Raw genomic sequence first — 20,262 nt, 5'->3', positions numbered from 1 at the left:
CTGCAAGTGCTGTAGGGCCCCACAACATCACAAAAACTTTCTACCCACCACTTTGTTTTTTTTGTGCTTTGTGCTCCGTTATTTAGAAGCGCACCCGGATACGCAAGACAACTACGGTCCGTGAGCTTTCAAACATGTTTTTAGGAACTTATTGGAGAACTGAGTCCAAAGGTTAGTATTCAAAAAATTGGCTTGGTTATAGGAGCAAAGGAGTAATGGTGGAAGTTGAACTTTTTCCTAATTGGAAACTGTGCACGAAGGTGTACCACAAGGATCACTGCCCTAGGCCTTTGCTGCTGGTGATATTTTTTAATGATTGCATGCCCAATGTAGGAGTTCTGATCAGTAAGTTTACATATGACAAAACAGTTGGTGTGTTGACGGTTGTCCAAGTCTACAGCAGGAATGCAAATCAGATGGAAAGTTTAACGGAGCAACGGCAGATGGAATTGAATCCTGACAACAGTGAGGTAATTCAGTTTAGGCAGTCAGAGTCGGACAGCAAACAGACACAGACATTAACCTATCAGCCCCGCAAGCCTTTGTGGGAGGAAGCCAAAACATCCAGGGGATCCCACATGATCATAGGGAGAACATACACAGTTAGCACCAAGTGTTTGGCACTGTGGGAAGCAGCTCTGCTGGTTGTACCACCATGCCGCCTTGTGTCAAATAGGGGTAGGGCATATACAGTAAAATGTAAGACAACTTTGTGGACCAGATATCAAGGTTGCCATGGCATGTAAGACAGGAGAAAGGTTGGACTTCAAGTAAAAATCAAGTATTGTGTGCAGTTCTGGTCGCCACACTAGAAAACACACCTGGATTTATCTGGATTGGATAGGTTTAAGGTGAGGAGAAGGAGTTGTAAAGGAGATTTGAGACTATGACTTGTACACGGGGAATGATTGATAGCTGATGCCCGCTACCAGACGCGGTGGAGGAGTTTGGATTATCTAATTACCATGGTTGTTTTTGAATTAAGTCCATATGCTGGAATGAGCTGCACAGAAGAAGCTATCGAGCCAGATAGAATTATCGACTTTCCAAGACATTTGGGACAAAGCAAATCTTGGGCCAATGCAGGCAATGGGACTACCGCAGAATTAACAACTGGGTCAGCAGGGGACAATGTTAGGCCCTTTTTGGTGCTGTAAACAGCTCTTCTACTCCACAAATACTGATTGTCATTATTTCCAGCATGTTGTTAACTTATGATTGATCTAATTAAATGACAAAGAATAAGTTGTTCTAACAATATTCAAATAACATAATCATTTTTGCTACAGATTGGGATAATACAACCTGGCGAATATAAATCCATTGGAGATAGAAATGACTTACGAAGCCTTTGGTTCCGATACATTGGTTCCAAAAATCATCAATCTTTCTCTTCATTGAAGAATATTTTCTCAAGAACTAAAGGAATCTAAGAAGATTTCAACCAATGCAACAATGATTTAATTTTTGACAAAGACTTTTCAAAATCTAGTTTATTCTCAGTTTGTCTACAGATAGAGGCCTCACACCTCTTGCAAACTGGAAATAAGAGAATTTTGCCCACATTTAGGATTAATTTGAACGATTTTATGGCTGAAATCAATGGCTATTTTGCAAATATTTGAGTAATAAAAATTCAATTAACAACATAATTTGCAACTATAAACATAACCATTCGGCCCAATTTGGTTAAGCGGAGATCTTCCTACTCCACATCATTAAAAGTCTAAACGTTTCCTGTCAACATCTGAGCAAGCTTTCATTTAAAATGTACTGAAGTGATTTGCCTCAGCGATTCTAATGTGAAGTTCCAAGCGTTGCATCATTCACTTGAATATTAGGTTTGCTGACATTCTGGATGGAACGTTGTTGGTCGCCATGTGATGACTGAAAATGGGACACCAATTTTCCTGTAGTCAGCACGGGCACCTGGACCCCCCGGCGGGACAGGCTTCTCATTGGCATTAAAAACATTCCCTAGATTGTGGGCAAGACTACCATAGGCTGTAAGACTCTGAAATACTATTTCCCCACATTTTAATTTTGTGGAAACAGACCATACATACGTGAATTGAGAGGCCAACATTAAGCTGAGAGACATTTTTATGTTTTTAGAAAGCTGGAACAGGGAATAGTGATTAGTAGGACTGGATTTACAATCCCCAAGTTCTTCACCACAACTGACACCCTGTATTCTTGGGAGGTGACCACTAGGTGATTTTGCTACCAATCAGACACATCTTCAGTTGTGCTGTCCAACATCACTGGGTTGTTTCGGCCTTTTATATCCCAAGACACCCTCAGTCGAGGCAGGCCCACCGCAGGGTGATCAGCCTGGGTGTGTCTGTCTTATGAGTAGCCTCTAGATGGTCACGCTGGCAGCCCAGATAGCATTATTTTCTCTTCAACCCAAATGCCATTGACTGCTCCATCTGCTTTTTTCCCTTCCATCTACCTCTATACCACTGACTGTGGCTGGTTGAGGCTCTGGACTCGTGTCCGTTGGCGTGGCGACAGTACTTGGTAGAGCTTCGCCTGGGAGCTGCTGATACCCTTGTGGGCTGTGGTGGTTAACCTGCCACTGGGCTTAGAAGGCAATGGTCAATGCGAGGCCCCACACCAGGCTCTCCCAGGCACTTTTTCGCTGCCCTGGTGGATCTTGAGACCTTCTCTGTATTATCTTTTCAAACTTTACATGTTCAACTTTAATCACATTTTCTGATGACACAGAAAGCCCATCTCGTTTCAGCCCATCTTGTCAAAGCCGGCTCTCAATTCAAAGTCATTGCCTCACTAATTTCCTGTAATGTATTTCAACACATTCTTTTGAAGCAACTCCACAGATTCTACTACTTACATACACACTTGGGGCAACTTACAGTGGCTAATTAACTTCCCAACATAACATCTTGAGTCATAGAAGTAAAAGTGTTTGTGTCCTCAACTTTTAATATGTTTTTTTCCAAATAGCCTTGAGTGCTGCTTTGGACATTAATGGTCAGAATTCAAGGAAGGGTGACTGGTAGATCAAGTACCACATTTGCCCATCCTACGCATATGTAATATCATTTCATACAGTGCTCACAGTTTCAGGAGATAGTCAAGCAATTGAATCTGTACTGTGCAGTGTTACAGTGGGGATTGTGGTCCCACTTGGCACCTGTTGTTCTTAGACAGTCCCTCTAACAGGTGAATGACGTGTGTCCAACAACGCAAAGAGCAAGAGGTGGCTCAGGGTTTGGTGGGTGGCTAGTTTGTTGGGCAGTATGCTCCAAATGTTGGATACATGGTTTCTGTGCTTCAATTTGTGGTCTTAAGCTTCTCAAATGCTTGATTGATTGAAAGATGCAGCATATAAAACAGGTCCTTCGGCCCATCAAGTCCATGCCAACCATCGATCACCACACTCAGATGAGTTATATCTTATCCCACTTTCCCACCTACTCCTACACATTAGGAGGAATTTACAGAGGGGCCGATTAACCAACAAACCCACACATCTTTGGGGTGTGGGAGTAAACTGGAGCAGCTGGAGGAAATCCATGCATTAAAGGGAGAACAAAAAGGTTCACACACAGACCGTACCCGAGTCAGCAATCAACCCAAACACTGTGAGACAGCAGTTCTACCAGCTGCGCCATCCCTTTTGAGCTCTGCCTCTACTTTGAGCAGTCATGGACTGGAGATTCCAAGGAGTCTGCGGTGATATTGCATTCTTCAAGGGAGGCTTTGGGCATGTCTTTTAAATCTTTTACTCTGTCCACTGATAATCTCTTTCCAGTGCAGACCTTAGTTTTGTGAGTGGTGTAGAGTATTCAAATGATATGACGGAACATAATCAAGTGGGGGCAATTTGAATTTCAATATATGGGAGTCAAGGCGGGTGGTCAAGAACCAGAGGACATAGGTTTAAGGTGATGGGGAAAAAGATTTAGTAGGAATGTGAGGGGCAACTTTTTTTACACTAATGATGGTAGGTGTGTGGAACGAGCTGCCTGAGGAGGTAGTTGAGGCAGTTACTATCACAACATTAAAACACATTTTTGGACAGGTACATGAATAGGATAGAATTAGAGAGATATGGGTCAAATGCAGGCAGGTAGGACAAATGTAGATGGGGCATGTTGGTCGGCATGGGCAAGATGGGCCAAAGGGCCTGTTTCCATGCTGTATGACTGTGACTGTGTATTATCATCCATTCGCTCCACACACTTGCACACATACTTCACAATTCAGCAGATTGCTGTATTAATAACAAACCTTTTTTTAGTTATGAACCAGCTTCAATCCCACCCATATTGGATGGATTGCAGACCCTGCTTGTCATAGAATCACACAGAACAGAAACAGGCCCATTGGCTCACCGTGCCCATGCACCTACAACAATCCCAATCTTTGTTAATGCCCCCAAAGCATGGGGGTCAAGCCGCATGAATTAAAAAAAAAATCCTGAGGCCTAGTCATTAAAGTGACCATTGCTGATCCCCCAGGTGACTGAAATATCACAGTGCAATGCTCTTGGGCGGGGAACTGCTTTCAGTCAAATTGTGGATTCAATCTGCAACTATTTGATGGGCCAAAATAGGTGCTTTCCAACTCCTCTGCAAAGATTTCACTCAAAACGGTCTAATCATCATGTAACAGCAATGGGAAATCCATTGTAACATTTGGGATATGTCAGTACAGGTCAAAGAAATCTAGTATGTTCATGAAACTGTGCACGTACTGAGAAGACAGTTACGTGGTGAGTAATTTCAAATAACATAAATAAAACTAACAATATAGAACTAGGACAGGAAGGAGAAAACGGTATGAATAGGTTTCAAATTAAAAGAGGGTTGAGGCCCTTAAATTAAATAATTTAAACAAAAAGTTTAATGAACAACCGTAATTACCCCTTGAAATTCTCTAAATTTTGATGATTTTACATTGTTGAAATCATTGATGGGAAATTTTCCAATTGCTAGAGCAAAAACAGGCAAATAAACAGACGTGGAATTTTTTTCTTGAGCAATGTGACTGCCTTCATGTCGTGCTATTTGTATAGATTCCACTGTCCATTTACTGTGTTTTCAGTTATCTTCAGGAGCTTCTCAGTGTTAATATGGTAGCTCTTGATTCCCCTACTCTGGGTAAAAGACTGTGTATCTACCCTATCTATTCCCCTCATGATTTTATACATCTCTGTAAGAGCATCTTACACCCCCCTACGCTTCAAGGAATATACTCTTGCCCACTCTCCCCTTATAACTCAGGCCCTTAAATCCTGGCAACATTCTGGTTTGCATGCTATCCAGTCAGTGAAAGGACGATATATAAGAATACAATCAAACCGTCCATAGGGCAAGGATGAAGGATAAAGGGTACTGCATTTAGTGCAAGATATAACATTAAAGTCTGATAAGGTCCAATTAAAGATTGTTCAAAGGTCTCCAATGAGCGAGATGGGAGGGCTGGTGAAAGAACGTTTCAGTTGCTTGATAACAGCTGGGAGGAAACTGTCCCTGAGTCTGGAGGTGGGAGTTTTCACATTTCTGTTACTTTTGACCGATGGGTTTGGGGAGAAGAGGAAGTGACCAGGGTGCATTTGAAACTATCTATACCAAAGCTCCAATGCTTTCAATCAGAGCAGCAATCTCATCACATATGGTGAATATGCTCCCACAAAGTTGTTCAATAGGGAAGAGCAATCCTAACACATTGTTTAAAAAAATCTTGAAGCGAAAGCTGGCAGCCCAATTAATCCTATTCATGAATTGTTGCATTTATAAAGTAGAACATTTGAAAAAGCACATGACACAATATCCGGTCACTTCACACACTAAATCAAATCATGTAACTTTGATTACTTGCCTGGAAGAGCCAGCCGAGTACTGCAAGAATCAGCAGCTTGTTCAGGTAATTTTCCTTCTTTTCACTTGTTAGAAACAAAGCATCTGTTTGATGAACAAGAGCAACATTTTAATCATTTCAAAATAATCTCTTGGTCTGCTGTCCTGTCCTCTATATTCCTCACCAGGAGAATGTCGTTATGTTGCAGATAATCATTTACATTTGCAATGTATATAAGTATATATTCTGTATATATTCTGTATGTATATACAGAATGTATATATTCTGGATTCAGCTTTTAAAAAAAAATATTGAAGTAGATGATTCTGATATAATTTAATGCAATTGAATATTCTGAATGCAAGCCATTTTTAGATTCATTCATTCATTCAGTCCACTAACACCCATACATATACATACTGGAATAATAATGTGACATCATTCAGGACCAACATTTTGTTGGCATGCCTTTCACTGTGAAAGTTAAACACATTTTCAGTTTTTATTGCAAGTTTGCAGCATTGCAGTTTTGGATTTTCATTTGCTGTTCCTAGGCCTTTGCAGCACAATAACTGACTGTCTCATTTGTTCTAGTGGCCACACGGTGACAAAATAATTTATCGGTGGTAAAGAGTTGAGAAAATATCCTGAGGTGTGAATGATGCAATGTAATCAAGGTTCTTTCTTAGTTCTCACTACTGCGGGCAAAAAACAAATAGCCATTCATTGTGAACGAATGTTACTGTCAATCCATAGTTGCCCTACTAATCTTGGCTTACATGATAGGCCATGACATACAGAATTAACATCCCCTGATCTGAAGAGGGAGCCCATTCAGTAAATCTTCTCTCCGCCATCCAAAATTACACTATTTTAATCAATGTCATCGAATCATAGAATCATACATCGGCCCAACTTGCCCATGCCGACCAACATGCCCCATCTACACTTGTCCCAACTGCCAGCATTTGGCCATATCCTTCCAAAACCTATCCTATCCTTGTACCTGTCCAAATATATTTTAAATGTTGAGATAGTACCTGCATAAACTAAAGACTGAACATTGATTTTTTTCAAACTGGTAGTCTGTCCACTCCAATAATCCAGACAAAATAACAAGAGCCCAGTTTAAATTCTATGAATGGACATAGAGTGCATTCCGAGTGGTGAACCCTCTATCCGGACCTGTCCCTCCATCGAAAAAGTGTTAATTGTTTACATCTAAACATTGAAATCCCTCATTGACCTTGTCTAATTCTATCTGCTGGCTCAATGTTGTCAGTTTTTCATGTGTCAACTCTGCTTGCCCTCAGGCACCAGCTCATAACCCCTCCTCCCACCATTCTGTTCAATTTTCCGCTTACCCTCTGGAGCTCTAAACTGGCTGACAGACCTTCTGTAATTTACTGGGGAACTTTACTGCTTCGCGAAATCCCATTTTAATAGTTGTCTGAATCTTCTCTCCTAACTGTTTCACAAAGACATCCAGTAAACCCTCGTTTTTATGACAACCCTTATAATGGATCTTGGATATACAGGACGGACCTGCCGACCCATCCCAGGCTCCCACTGTTCTCTCCGGTCGTTTAGAGCCCAGGTTCTAAGCCCTCCATCGACTTGCAAGGTGCACCAGCGAGCCCTTCTTCACCCACCGTACGGTCCGGTGACACAGCTGTTTTTGTGGCCCACTTACTAGCCCCTGGCGCCAGCGCTATCTTCGGGCCACCGGCAGAACGTGCTCAGTCATCGTGGGGTTCCCTCCCCTCTCACCTGCAGGAGGAGTGACGGGAGAAGCAGGCAGCCATGGTCGAACGGGGAGTGGACAAAGCCATCGCTGACAGCAAGAAACAACCCAATGTGGGCAAGTTGGGCCAAAGGGCCTGATTCCATGCTGTAAGGGTCTCTGACTTTCTTGGAATAAAGACTATAACAATCTACCCTATCTACACCTCCCATAATTTTATAAAGTCTTTAAGGTTATCCTTCAGCCTCCAGCACTCCAGGGATAACTAGTCCAGCCTATCCCATCTTTTGTTTTAACTTATAAATGTCCTCCATTTCACGCAACATCCTGGTGAATCTCTTCACTCTTTCTTGGGCAACCAAATCCATTCCAAACTGTGGTGACCAGAACTGCACACAATATTCCAAGGGTGGCCCAATTAATATATTGAACAGCTGCAGGATAATGGCCCAACTCTTATCCTTAAGCTGTCAGGCAACCATGAACTTTCAGGCAACTATGAAGTTGCAGGACAAGGTCCCTCTTTACATCAATGCTGCTAAGGTCCTTGCCATTTACTTTATATGTCCAGCTAGTGTTCAATGACAAAAAATGCATTACTGCACACCATTAAAATCCATCTACCCTTGCTTCACCCAACTTTCCAGCTGAATTCAAGTTCCTCTGTACCCTTAGGTAACCATCAATTCCACTAATCTTCATGGCATCAGCAAACTTACTTGTCAGACCACAGACGTTTTCATCCAAGTCATTTATATATATATATATCACTTTTTATATAGAACAGTATTTAAAGAAACATTTCTTAATTATCAATTCTCATTCATTACAATGACAAATAAAGATTCATGCATAACCACCTAACATTCATATTAAATCAGATGTTGTCCTTTAAAATGGCAAGCCCAGGATTAAGAGATTTGGAAACGAGCAAAGAGAGAAGCAAATAGTGAAAATAATCTTGCACAAAATATTTTTAAAAACTTCAACTATCCTGAACCTATCTACTGCTTTCTTAAATGATCACGTTACAAAAACAGTCTTCCAGCTCGTTGAGACTCATCCATAATCCAAGGAATCTCATATGTAAAAAGGAACTGCGGATGCTGGTTTAAACTGAAGATAGACACAAAATGCTGGAGTAACTCAGCGGGATCGGCAGCATCTCTGGAGAGAATGAGCGGGTGACGTTTCGGGTCCTGACATCTGAAGAAGGGTCTCGACCCGAAACGTCACCCATTCCTCCTCTCCAGAGATGAAGCATGTCATGCTGAGTTACCCCAGCATTATGTGTCTATCCAATGAATCTCATGCTTCCTTGTAAGATAGATGGCCACTTGATCCATCAAAACTATGCCAGCTGTATACACATATGTTTGAGCAATGGACAAATTAGTTTGGCCTTTCTTACACATTTTAAAGTTGTGTTGTGTTGTGCCGAGAGGAGACACCTCATTCTAAAGACAGCACTTTCAACAGGATCGGACTCAATCAGTATTGCAGTGGTGTAGCAGCCTATAGTTGTGCTGAAGCTTGCAAGACACAGTTCAAACTGTCACACTTCTGACTCAGAAATAAATATGCAAACACCAAGCCCGGGGTGATATATCAAGTATCCAACATCTTAATGTTATAAAGAAATGAATAACAAAAGCAAATGTGCTCAGTTACTATCTCCTGACACCCACCTGTGTAAATGCAAGATGAGAGTAAACACTTTGTGATAACAATCCAGGAATGGTGCCACATGGTCCATCATGCTGAGAAACTCCACCACCCAGGGTACAGTTAGAATAGTACGCCGGTTTTTAATTGACCTTCTCAGTAACTCATATATATTTAGAACAGGCATGGTCTGGGCAAGAAATAAGAAGAAAGAAAACTCAACATGGCAAATATCACGACTGACAGCTTAATAAATTTAATTTAGAATCTCAGATAGGCTTTTCGTTAAAAAAATGTATTTAAGATAAGGCACCAGAAGAATCAAGGGGCTTGTGTGGGAGGATATTTTACAACTTCCAGCTAGATAATGAAACATCAATGGAGAAGATAATTAATGGGAACGGAATTCCAATAGGTAATGATGTGAAGGAAAGAAAGATGGATAGATATCAAAGCCAGTTTTGTGAGAACAGAGAGAGCCGCAGAAGGAACATGAACAGCAGTAAATGATGTGGACCCTTGAGGTCACGATCATTCAATAAGATATAAACCGATTCCATCGTTAGCATTTTCATTTCCGATCTCTATACCCCAACATTTCTCAGCTTTGATTACTTTGCAACTCAGATCCAAAGCTCTGTCATAATTGGGTGACTCTTGATCCCGAGGCTGCTACATCTTCCCCATTACTCTCGTCGTATTTCCTATTTAGATTTTATGATTTGTTTTCAAATTCCATTTTCTATTTCCTCCTATTGTTCATTTTCTTTTAATATCCTTAGTTGATTTCTAGAAGTTTCCATAAATAGTTAGTCATGGATGATCCAAATTCCTAGATGGCATGTATCGTGGTTGAAAAATATTTGTATCAATCTATTATGAACACACTGACTTCATCAACTTCACGACTAATTTCCATCCTGCACTCATTCATTTGGACCATCTCCGACATCTCCCTACCGTTTCTAGAAGTTTCTTCCTCGACTGCAAATCCAAGGCATAACTATGGGCACTCGCATGAGCCCCAGCTATGTCTGCCTCTTTGTAGGGTACATCGAACAATCACTATTCCAGGCGTACACTGGCCCTATCCCCAAACTCTACCTCCGCTACATTGACTACTGCATTGCTGCTACCTCCTGCACCCATGCAGAACTCACCGACTTCATCAACTTCACCACTAATTTCCATCCTGCACCCAAATTCACTTGGACCATCTCCGACATCTCCCTACTGTTTCTAGATCTCCGTTTCCATCACAAGAGACAGATTATTGACTGACATCTAATACAAACCCACTGACACCCATATCTATCTAAAACTACACTTCTTCCCACCCTGCTTCCTGTAAAGACTCTATCCCCTGCTCACCATTCCTCTGTCTACGCCGCATCTGCGCCCGGGAGGAGGTTTTCCATACCAGGTCATCAGAGTTGTCCTCATTCTTTAGGGAACGTGGGTTCCCCTCTTCCATTATAGCTGAGGTTCTCACTAGGGTCCCCTTGATATCCCGCCGCTCCGCTCTTGCTCCCCCTCCCCCCATTCGTAGCAGGGTCAGAGTTCCCCCTGTCCTCACCTTTCACCCCATCAAAACCGTCACATACAGCATATAATCCGCCAACATTTTCACCACCTCCAACAGGATCCCACCTCTAGCCACATCTTCCCATCTCCACCCCTTTCTGCTTTCCGAAGAGACCGTTCCCTCCCGCAACTTCTTGGTCAACTCGACCCTTCCCACCCAAAACCACCCCGTCCCCAACTACTTTACCCTGGAACCGCAGGAGATGCAACACCTGTCCCTTTACCTCCCCCCTCGACTCCATCCAAGGACCTCAACAGTCTTTCCAGGCGAGGCAGAGGTTCACTTGCACCTCCTCCAACCTCATCTACTGTATCCGCTGGTCCAAATGTCAACTTCTCTACATCAGCGAGACCAAGCCTCGGCAATTGTTTCGCTGAACCCCTCTGCTCAGTCCGTCGTAACCTACCTGATCTCCCGGTTGCTCAGCACTTCAACTCCTCCTCCCATCCCATTCCCAATCTGACCTTTCTGTCCTGGGCCTCCTCCATTGTCAGACTGAGGCCCAACGCAAACTGGAGGAACAGCACCTCATATTTTGCTTGGGTAGTTTACACTCCAGCAGTTTGAACGTTGACTTCTCTAACTTCAAGTAGCCCTTGCCTTCCCTCTCTCACATCCCCTCCCCCTTTTCCCCACTAGTCTTACTATCTCCGACTACATTCTATCTCTGTCCCGCCCACTCCCGACATCAGTATGAAGAAGGGTCTCGGCCCGAAACGTCACCCATTCATCCTCTCCAGAGATGCTGCCTGTCCCGCTGAGTTACTCCTGCATTTTGTGTTTTGTATCAATCTATTTGTTTCTTTCAAACAGCATTAGTTGCAATGATTATTTATTTGGATTTCAAAGTGTGTGCATATATATTTATAAGTTTACTTGACAGTTGTTTTCTATTCAAACTGGCATTTTAGTAAGTATGAAAATAAATGTTTGGAGGGAATGACGGACACATTGTAGAGAATGAAATAAGGGAAATTAGGTCTAGAAATGTCATTGTTCAGATGATAAATAGTTAGATAAAAAGTAACATAACACCTAAAATATCTGTACTAGAGCCAAAGGAAATTAATGCTTGTACCTTATTCCTCAGAAAAATACTAGTCTCTTGCATTTCTCTCGTTGGTCGATCTCCTGTACGATAAGGGAGGAAAGTGAGGAAACCCAGAAACTTAGCCAGTAATCTTGTAGTCATCAAGACCGAGGCGAAATGTTGCTTCTCATTCTGCAATAAACAAGAAAATGTTGCAATAAAAAATGTCACCTATTAACAGGATGACATTAAAGCAAAATATTAAAAAATATATTGATAGTTCTTAAACAAGTGCTTTGAAAGGAAGGAGAGAACAATAAGAGTTACCATCTCAACACCTCCTCAAACCTGTTTATTGACATATTTTGGTGTCAACTGAGTAAGAGCACGTGCTGAGTATTCAAAGGCTTTGCAGAAAATAACTTCATAGACTTTTTAACTTCTATCTTTAATGACTTTCAAGTGTTTGTCTTACGACATTCTTCAGCACATACAGTGCCCTCCATAATGTTTGGGACAAAGACCCATAATTTATTTATTTGCCTCTACTCCATAATTTGAGATTTGTAATAGAAAAAAAATCACATGTGGGTAAAGTACACATTGTCAGATTTTAATAAAGGCCATTTTTATACATTTTGGTTTCACCATGTAGAAATTACAGCAGTGTCTATACATAGTCCCCCTCCATTTCAGGGCACCATAATGTTTGGGACATAGCAATGTAATGTAAATGAAAGTAGTCATGTTTAGTATTTTGTTGCATATCCTTTGCATGCAATGACTGTTTGAAGTCTGCAATTCATGGACTCACCAGTTGCTGGGTGTCTTCTCTGGTGATGCTCTGCCAGGCATGTTTGGCAGCCATCTTTAGCTTATACTTGTTTTGGGGGCTAGTCCCCTTCCGTTTTCTCTTCAGCATATAAAAAGCATGCTCAATTGGGTTCAGATCGGGTAATTGACTTGGCCAGCTCCAACGAGCCATCTTAATCCTGACCTCAAGTGCTGTGTGGAATGTGCATATTCTCCCTGTGACTACATGGTGAAACCAAAAATGTGTAAAAATGGCCTTTATTAAAATTTGACAATGTGCACTTTAACAACATGTGATTTATTTTTCTATTACAAATCTCAAATTGTGGAGTACAGAGGCAAATAAATAAATGATGGGTCTTTGTCCCAAGCATTATGAAGGGCACTGTATATGATGTTGATTCATTTCTCAGAAATCGAAATCCAGAATAATTTTTCTTTCATGTATTCAAATCCCTTAATTCCATCAATTCGCCCACTCCCAAAAGCTATCAAACACGAACAAATGTGTCAAAACTAATAGAAATTTTACATTTTTTTTCGCCATTTTCTTTTTTTTTTTCAAATTAATTTGAAAAGAAAATCGCATTATACGTGGATTATTCAATGCAAAAAAAGCACACAGATCAAAACCTCTCCCCAATGCAACTAAAACCTGCCAGCTTCACTACAGTCTAATCAGACTGGGTTTAGATCACAAGATAAATATTGTCTCTTCTGAATGGATAGGGTTTGTCTAGACAGCATATATATAACAGAAACCTGCGCAATTTCTCACGGTGCTACTGAATTAGCTCTACTCTTATACTTTCTCCAAAGTTCTGCAACAATCATTCAATTTAGTTTTGAAACTTGTGGTTATGGTTCTACAAATCCTTGGTATGGAATTCAGAATGCTAGTTTACTGTGCAATAATTTTAATTTCCACCCAGGAGTTTGCTTTAAACCAATCATCAGTTACTGAGCAGAAGTACAGTATACCCTGCTGCTTTAAACAGAGCAATGATATGGCTGTACAAATCTACGCATTAATTTCCTTCTTTATAACTCTGTTCTTTGGCCTCCATACCTAATGTTATTCATAAACTCCCCTTTTCTGTATCCACCTATCACTTGCCAAACTTTGTCCTGCTTCCCAAGTTACTTCCAGCTTCCTCCTCCCCACTATAATCAGTCTGAAGGAGGGTCCCAATCCAAAACATCACCAATTTATGATCTCCAGAGACGCTACCTGACCTGCTGAGTTACTCCAGCACTTTGTGACTTATTTTGTGAACCAGCATCTGTAGTTTCTTGTGTCTACAAATAGCATATTTAACCAGGCACAAGCTATATCATACCAAGAATGATTAAAGATTATGGGACTTCGAAACTAAATTCAACTGCCACAGTTACAAGTTTCACCCAAAACATTCAAATTGTTGAAAAAATACACATAATGCTTGAGTAACACACGTGGGTCCAGCAGCATCCATGGGGAACATAGAAAAATAACATGTTGGCTGGGTGGGGGTACGGCACAAGGGTAGAAGTGACCTAAACTTGAAGAATTTAATGTTCATACCACCATTGGGTTGTAAGCTACACAATCGGATTATGAGGTGCTGTTCCTCCAGTTTGCATGTGGTTTCACTCTAGCAATAGAGGAGGCCCAGGACAGAAAGATCCGTATGGGATTAGGAAGGGGAGTTAAAATGGTTGGTAACCTGTAGATCCTGCGGACCTTGGCAGACCGAGTGCAAGTGTTTTGGTAAAATGGTTTAAATCGATCATTTAATTTTAGCATTGATAATGATTTTTTTCACTTTAACACAAATAAGCAGTAGAGTAGTGCAGATTTTATTTTAACTGTGATCCATAATCACTGTGGTATAGACAGTGGAGCTGATGCTTAACAGCTCCAACAAGCCATCTTAATCCTGACCTCAAGTGCTGTGTGGAATGTGCATATTCTCCCTGTGACTACATGCGTTTCCTCTGAGTGCAATACGTTAGTAGATGAATTACTCCCAGTGTGAAGCTGAGTGGTAGAATATGGCAGGAGTTGATGGGAATGAAAGAATAAGCTACTGGAAAAAAATGTAGTGAACAATGGGATTGATCCATGAAGTGGCCTGGACTCAATGGGTTTGATGTGGTATCCTCCTGTAATCCCAGTTCAAGGTTAGGTGTATTACATTGCAAAATGATCCATGAATGAAGAAACACATGTTAATGACAGTCTGTTCACCCCAACATATCTACAGTAATGTTTATGTTGCCCACAGAGCTGCTTTTACTTCATTCTTATCTTTCAGTATATCAATATCTGGTGCACACCTAATGTCTCTTAAATCAATTCAAGATAACTTGTCTCCACCATATGGTAATCAATTCAATTTTTGAATCACCAGGTCAACATGCAATGGACAAGCGAGATCAAACAGGCATTGATGTTCCCTTGATGGGAACATTATGATTCACTTACATATTATCATGTAAAATTACATCATAAGGCAAAAGTTAGAGCATTAATAAAGCGGAACGAGAAGTGGGTGCTAGTAAGAAAGTTCACTGGGATGCACTCTTGGAGGTTGCATTATTACGGCAGTCTTTACAGCAACTCCATGGCAACTGGCCGTCTAGGTTAGCCTCTGCTGGACACATACTTTCATTTCACAGCACATCTTGTATGTGTATGTGACAAATGAAGTTGACTTGATTTTACATATGGGAAGATAGAAGGCCGAATTATCATATTCCATGTTTTCTGGGGATACATAGAAGTTGAGAATTTGCTCTATTTCCAGGATAGAAAGCCCTGAAAAAAATGTAGACAATGAGTGCTTGGTCTTGGTGGGACTGTCACGCGCTGAATGACTCTAAAAAATGTACCACAGTGCCATGCTTTGTACAATCAGGAAGTGCGTGGATCATACTGCCCCACACTGCAGAAGAAGGATTAATCAAATAAATATGCCTCTGGATGACACGAGCATTTTTGTTCTCTTGTCCTGCAGCGTCTCTCCAAACCACATCAGTGTCAGTTACATACAACATAATATAGAAGCACGTCACCCCACCTGGTCTCAAAACTAGTTCAACAAGTTCATGGCTGATCTGACATGGCCTGATCAACACTAACTGTTAGTCTTAAACCTCAACTCACGTTCATTCCTTTATTTAATCCATCTCAGCCTGAAATATATTCAATGACCCAGGCTACATAAATCTCTAGGACAATAAATTTTAAAGATTCACGACCCTCATTATTTAACGATGATTCAGACAAGCTTTACATTTAAGTACTGTCCCCAAATACCAGGTGTATTGAATTGAATTTGAATTTGTGGGTTTACATTTTCAGCTTGGTACTACAGTATTTCTCTGCTATATAAACTGCGTGACCAATTCCATCCCACCAACAAGGTGGAAATCAAATCCACATAGGATCTCGACCCGAAAAGTCACGCTTTCGTTCTCTCCAGAGATGCTGCCTGCCCCGCTGAGTTACTCCAGCACTTTGTGTCCATCTGCCACATATTTAATTGTTTGTTCAGCTACAGAATCATAAGCACTTACATAATACATGTGCTACAATTTATAACCAAATACCAAGAGGCAGTATTAGTCTCAAAGTTATTTTTAGGGTACTGAATGAATTATTTAGTCACTGAAGCCTAACTGATCAGAGAATTTGAATATACAGCAGATAATTACACCAAAAAGAGAAAAGAATCAGTTGACAGCAAAGTTGTTTGAAGATCACAAACATAAATCACAATTGGCAATGCACAATGATTTACCTGTTCATCCATATCTGCCTCTCCTCCTGAGGACTTGTGCCGAAGGATCGTTATGTTATCCAGCTCCAAAATCTGCTGACACAAAGTATCTGACAAGTGTTGATTCAACTGATGGCTGCATCAAAGATAGAATGTGGTCAGTCCTTTAGAAGAATTAAGCGCCAGCAAAATCATATATTAAGAGAACATGGTAAATATTAAAGGTTATGGACAGAGCTACTTTATACTTATGTGAAAGAATAAGTGCTTTATAAAAGGGAGTCAATCTTGTTTTGTTATGTGGAACCAAAAATTATCAGCATTTTAGCAGGAAAAGTAGCTAAGGAGCACAAGAAAGATCTTAATATTTAGAGTCATACAGTGTGGAAACAGGCCCTTCGGCCCTACTTGCCCACACCGTGCAACATGTCCAAGCCATACTTGCCCCACCTGCCTGCGTTTGGTCCATATCCCTCCAAACCTGTCCTGTCCATGCACCTGTCTAACAGTTTCTTAAAACGTTGGGATAGTCCCTGCCTCAACTACCTCATCGAGCAGCTTGTTCCACACACCCACCACCCTTTGTGTGAAAAAAGTTACCTCTCAGATTCCTATTAAATCTTTCCCCCCTTCACCTTGAACCTATGTCCTCTGGTCCTCAATTCTCCTACTCTGGGCAAGAGACTGTGCATCTACCAGATTTATTCCTCTCATGATTTTGTATACTTCTATAAGATCTCCCCTCATCCTCCTGCGCTCCATGGAATAATGAAATGAATGAATAATTAATCCACGGAGACCCAACCTACTCAACCTCTCCCTATAGCTCACACCCTCTAATCCTGGCAACAACCTCGTAAATCTTCCCTTGACTATATCTTTACTATAACATTGTACCCAGAAATGAACACAATATTCTAAATGCGGTCTCACCAACGTCTTATACAACTGCAACTCCCAACTTCTACACTCTTTTCTCTGACTGATGATGGTCAAAGTGACGAAAGCCTTTTTGGCCACCTTATCTACCTGTGACTAGACCTTCAAGGAACCATGCACCTGCACTCCTATATCCCTCTGTTCTACAACATTCCTCAGAGGCCTACCATTCACTGTGTAGGTTCCTCACCCTCTGCTTCCTTCCATGGAGCTAATTTGCTATCTATTCAGCTATCCCTCCTTGGATCCCATGCGATCTAACCTTCTAGAGCAGCCTACCATCCGGACAATAGGTGCAGGTCAATGGACAATAGGTGCAGGAGTAGGCCATTTGACCCTTTGAGCCAGCACCGCCATTCAATGTGATCATGGCTGATCATCCACAATCAGTACCCCGTTCCTGCCTTCTCCCCATATCCCCTGACTCTGCTATCTTTAATGGAACAGGGAGAAGGAGTGCGATAAGTGTTTGATTATGTTGGCTGCTTTTCTGAGACGGTATGAGTGTAGATGGAGTCAATTGTGGTGAGACCTGTCTGTCTTTCCTATTAAAATGGATAACTTCACATTCTTCCCCAATATATTTTATTTGCCATGTCCTCGCCCATTCAACTTCCTATAGCCTAAGGTTCACTGCATCCTAATCAAGTTTATCAATAACTTTATAGCCCATATTCTACAAGTTACATGCATTATTCCTTTAAACGCTTACCTGCACTTGCCCTTGGTCTTCCAATGCCCCAGATTAAATATTTAATTATTCATCAAAAATCTGTCTTGCTTATTTCTATCTCTGTGCTCCTCCAATTCTAGCCTCTATTTTTTAATTTCATTATATTATTGATTCCATCCTCTGAAATTTCATCCGTAAGCACCAAGAATGTATCCTCTTCAAAGCCTTAAAAGCTATCTTTGTTCTGCCTTATTTTAACTTCAAAATTAAATTTTGTTTAACAACTCCCCGTGTGAAGCTTTTTGCTATGTTTTTGTTATTCAAATACAAGAAGGTTTTAGCAGGCTGGAGGGAGAATTAATTTTCACTCATCATAGAGCGTAACAAACAAATGTGCATGAGCAAAGATGCACGACGAGAAGCTGGAGGGGGAGATTAAGTTAAATATCGCCTTATCACGTCTTCACTGAAACCAACCTAAGTTAAAAGACTTCAAAGGAGTTCTTACTCTGTGAATTGATTATGTTCATTATTCTATGAATTGATAATAAACTAAAACAGAACTAACCTCCCGGCGCACAAAAGAAAATCTCTGAAGAATACTTGGCAACCGGAGAAGACTGGAGGTGGACACGGCCCACCAATATTCTGTGGCACAACAAAGCGTTCCTGTAGCCTCTTCAGTTTGGTAAGGTTGTCCGTTCCAAACATGTCCAGCACATCTTGATCAGGATGCTCACTGCCTCTGATCGCTCCAACTGATCCTTTACACATCTATGGGAATTTTTTTTTTAATTTCATTCATGTTGAGATTTATAAATATGATAATTAGAACAAAGATTAACAGTTCCAAACCTGAAACGTGTTGGAGGTACAGAGTGACAACATGCTGCTCTTAATAGACAATAGACAATAGATGCAGCAGTAGGCCATTCAGCCCTTTGAGGCAGCACCGCCATTCAATATGATCATGGCTGATCAGTTCCTGCCTACTCCCCATATCCCCTGACTCCACTATCTTTAAGAGCCCTATCCAGCTTTCTCTTGAAAGTATCCAGAGAACCGGCCTCCACCGCCCTCTGAAGCAGAGAATTCCATACTCCCAACTGCGTGAAAAAGTGTTTCCTCGTCTCCGCTCTAAACGGCTTACGCCTTATTCTTAAACTGCGGCCCCTGGTTCTGGACTCCCCCAATGTCGGGAACATGTTTCCTGCCTCTAGTGTGCCAAACCCTTAATAATCTTATTGTTTCAATAAGATCCCTCTCATCCTTCTAAACTCCAGAGTGTACAAGCCCAGCCGCTTCATTCTCTCAGCATATGACAATCCCGCCATCCCGGGAATTAACCCTGTAAACCTACGCTGCACTGCCTCAATAACAAGAATGTCCTTCCTCAAATTAGGGGACCAAAACTGCACACAATATTCCAGGTGTGGTCTCACTAGGGCTCTGTACAACTGCAGAAGGACCTATGCTCCTATATTGAACTCCGCTTGTTATTAAGGCCAACATACCATTCGCTTTCTTCACTGCCTGCTGTACCCGCATGCTTACTTTCATTGACTGATGAATAAGGACCCCCAGATCCCGTTGTACTTTACTTTTTTCCAACTTGACACCATTTAGATAATAATCTGCCTTCCTGTTTTTGCTAAGCTAACCTCATTTATCCACATTAAACTACATCTGCCATGCATCTGCCCACTGACCAAACCTGTCCAAGTCACCCTGCATTCTCATAGCATCCTCCTCAGGCTTCACACTGCCACCCAGCTTTGTCTCATCTGCAAATTTACTAATGTTACTTTGGATCCTTCATCTAAATCATTGATGTATATTGTAAATAGCTGCAATATACCAGCTATTGCAGCTGGTATATCCCATCACCGAGCCTTGCGGTACCCCACTAGTCACTGCCTGCCATTCTGAAAGGGACCCGTTAATCCCTACTCTTTGTTTCAAGTCTGCAAACCAATTTTCTATCCATGTCAGCACTCTACCCCAATACCATGTGCCCTAATTTTGCTCATGAATGTCCTTTGTCCAATTTCCTAGTTAGATCCTCAAAAGATTCCAGAAGATTAGTCAAGCATGATTTCCCCTTCGTAATTCCATGCTGACTCGGACCGATCCTGTTACTGCCACTATTTCATCTTTTATAATTGACTCCAGCATCTTCCCCACCACCGATGTCAGGCTAACTGGTCTATAATACCC

At 41.3% G+C, this 20,262-nt stretch overlaps 1 protein-coding gene across 1 annotated transcript in view; it reads right to left on the bottom strand.

Annotated features, from left to right (window-relative positions):
• Positions 1-20,262, bottom strand: part of cdan1 (codanin 1) — a 123,874-nt gene that overhangs the window by 67,357 nt on the left and 36,255 nt on the right. The window contains exons 6-7 of the mRNA XM_055640901.1: positions 11,482-11,491; positions 10,456-10,467 (exon numbers count right to left, since the gene is read on the bottom strand). Coding sequence (XP_055496876.1) covers positions 10,456-10,467; positions 11,482-11,491 — 22 coding nt within the window. The remainder of the gene's footprint in view (positions 1-10,455; positions 10,468-11,481; positions 11,492-20,262) is intronic.

The sequence above is a fragment of the Leucoraja erinacea genome, chromosome 9 (assembly GCF_028641065.1).
Source record: "Leucoraja erinacea ecotype New England chromosome 9, Leri_hhj_1, whole genome shotgun sequence".
In the NCBI taxonomy this organism is placed as follows: domain Eukaryota; kingdom Metazoa; phylum Chordata; class Chondrichthyes; order Rajiformes; family Rajidae; genus Leucoraja; species Leucoraja erinaceus.
The sequence above is the reverse complement of the archived record's forward strand: the minus strand, read 5'-3'. Positions and strand labels throughout refer to the sequence as shown.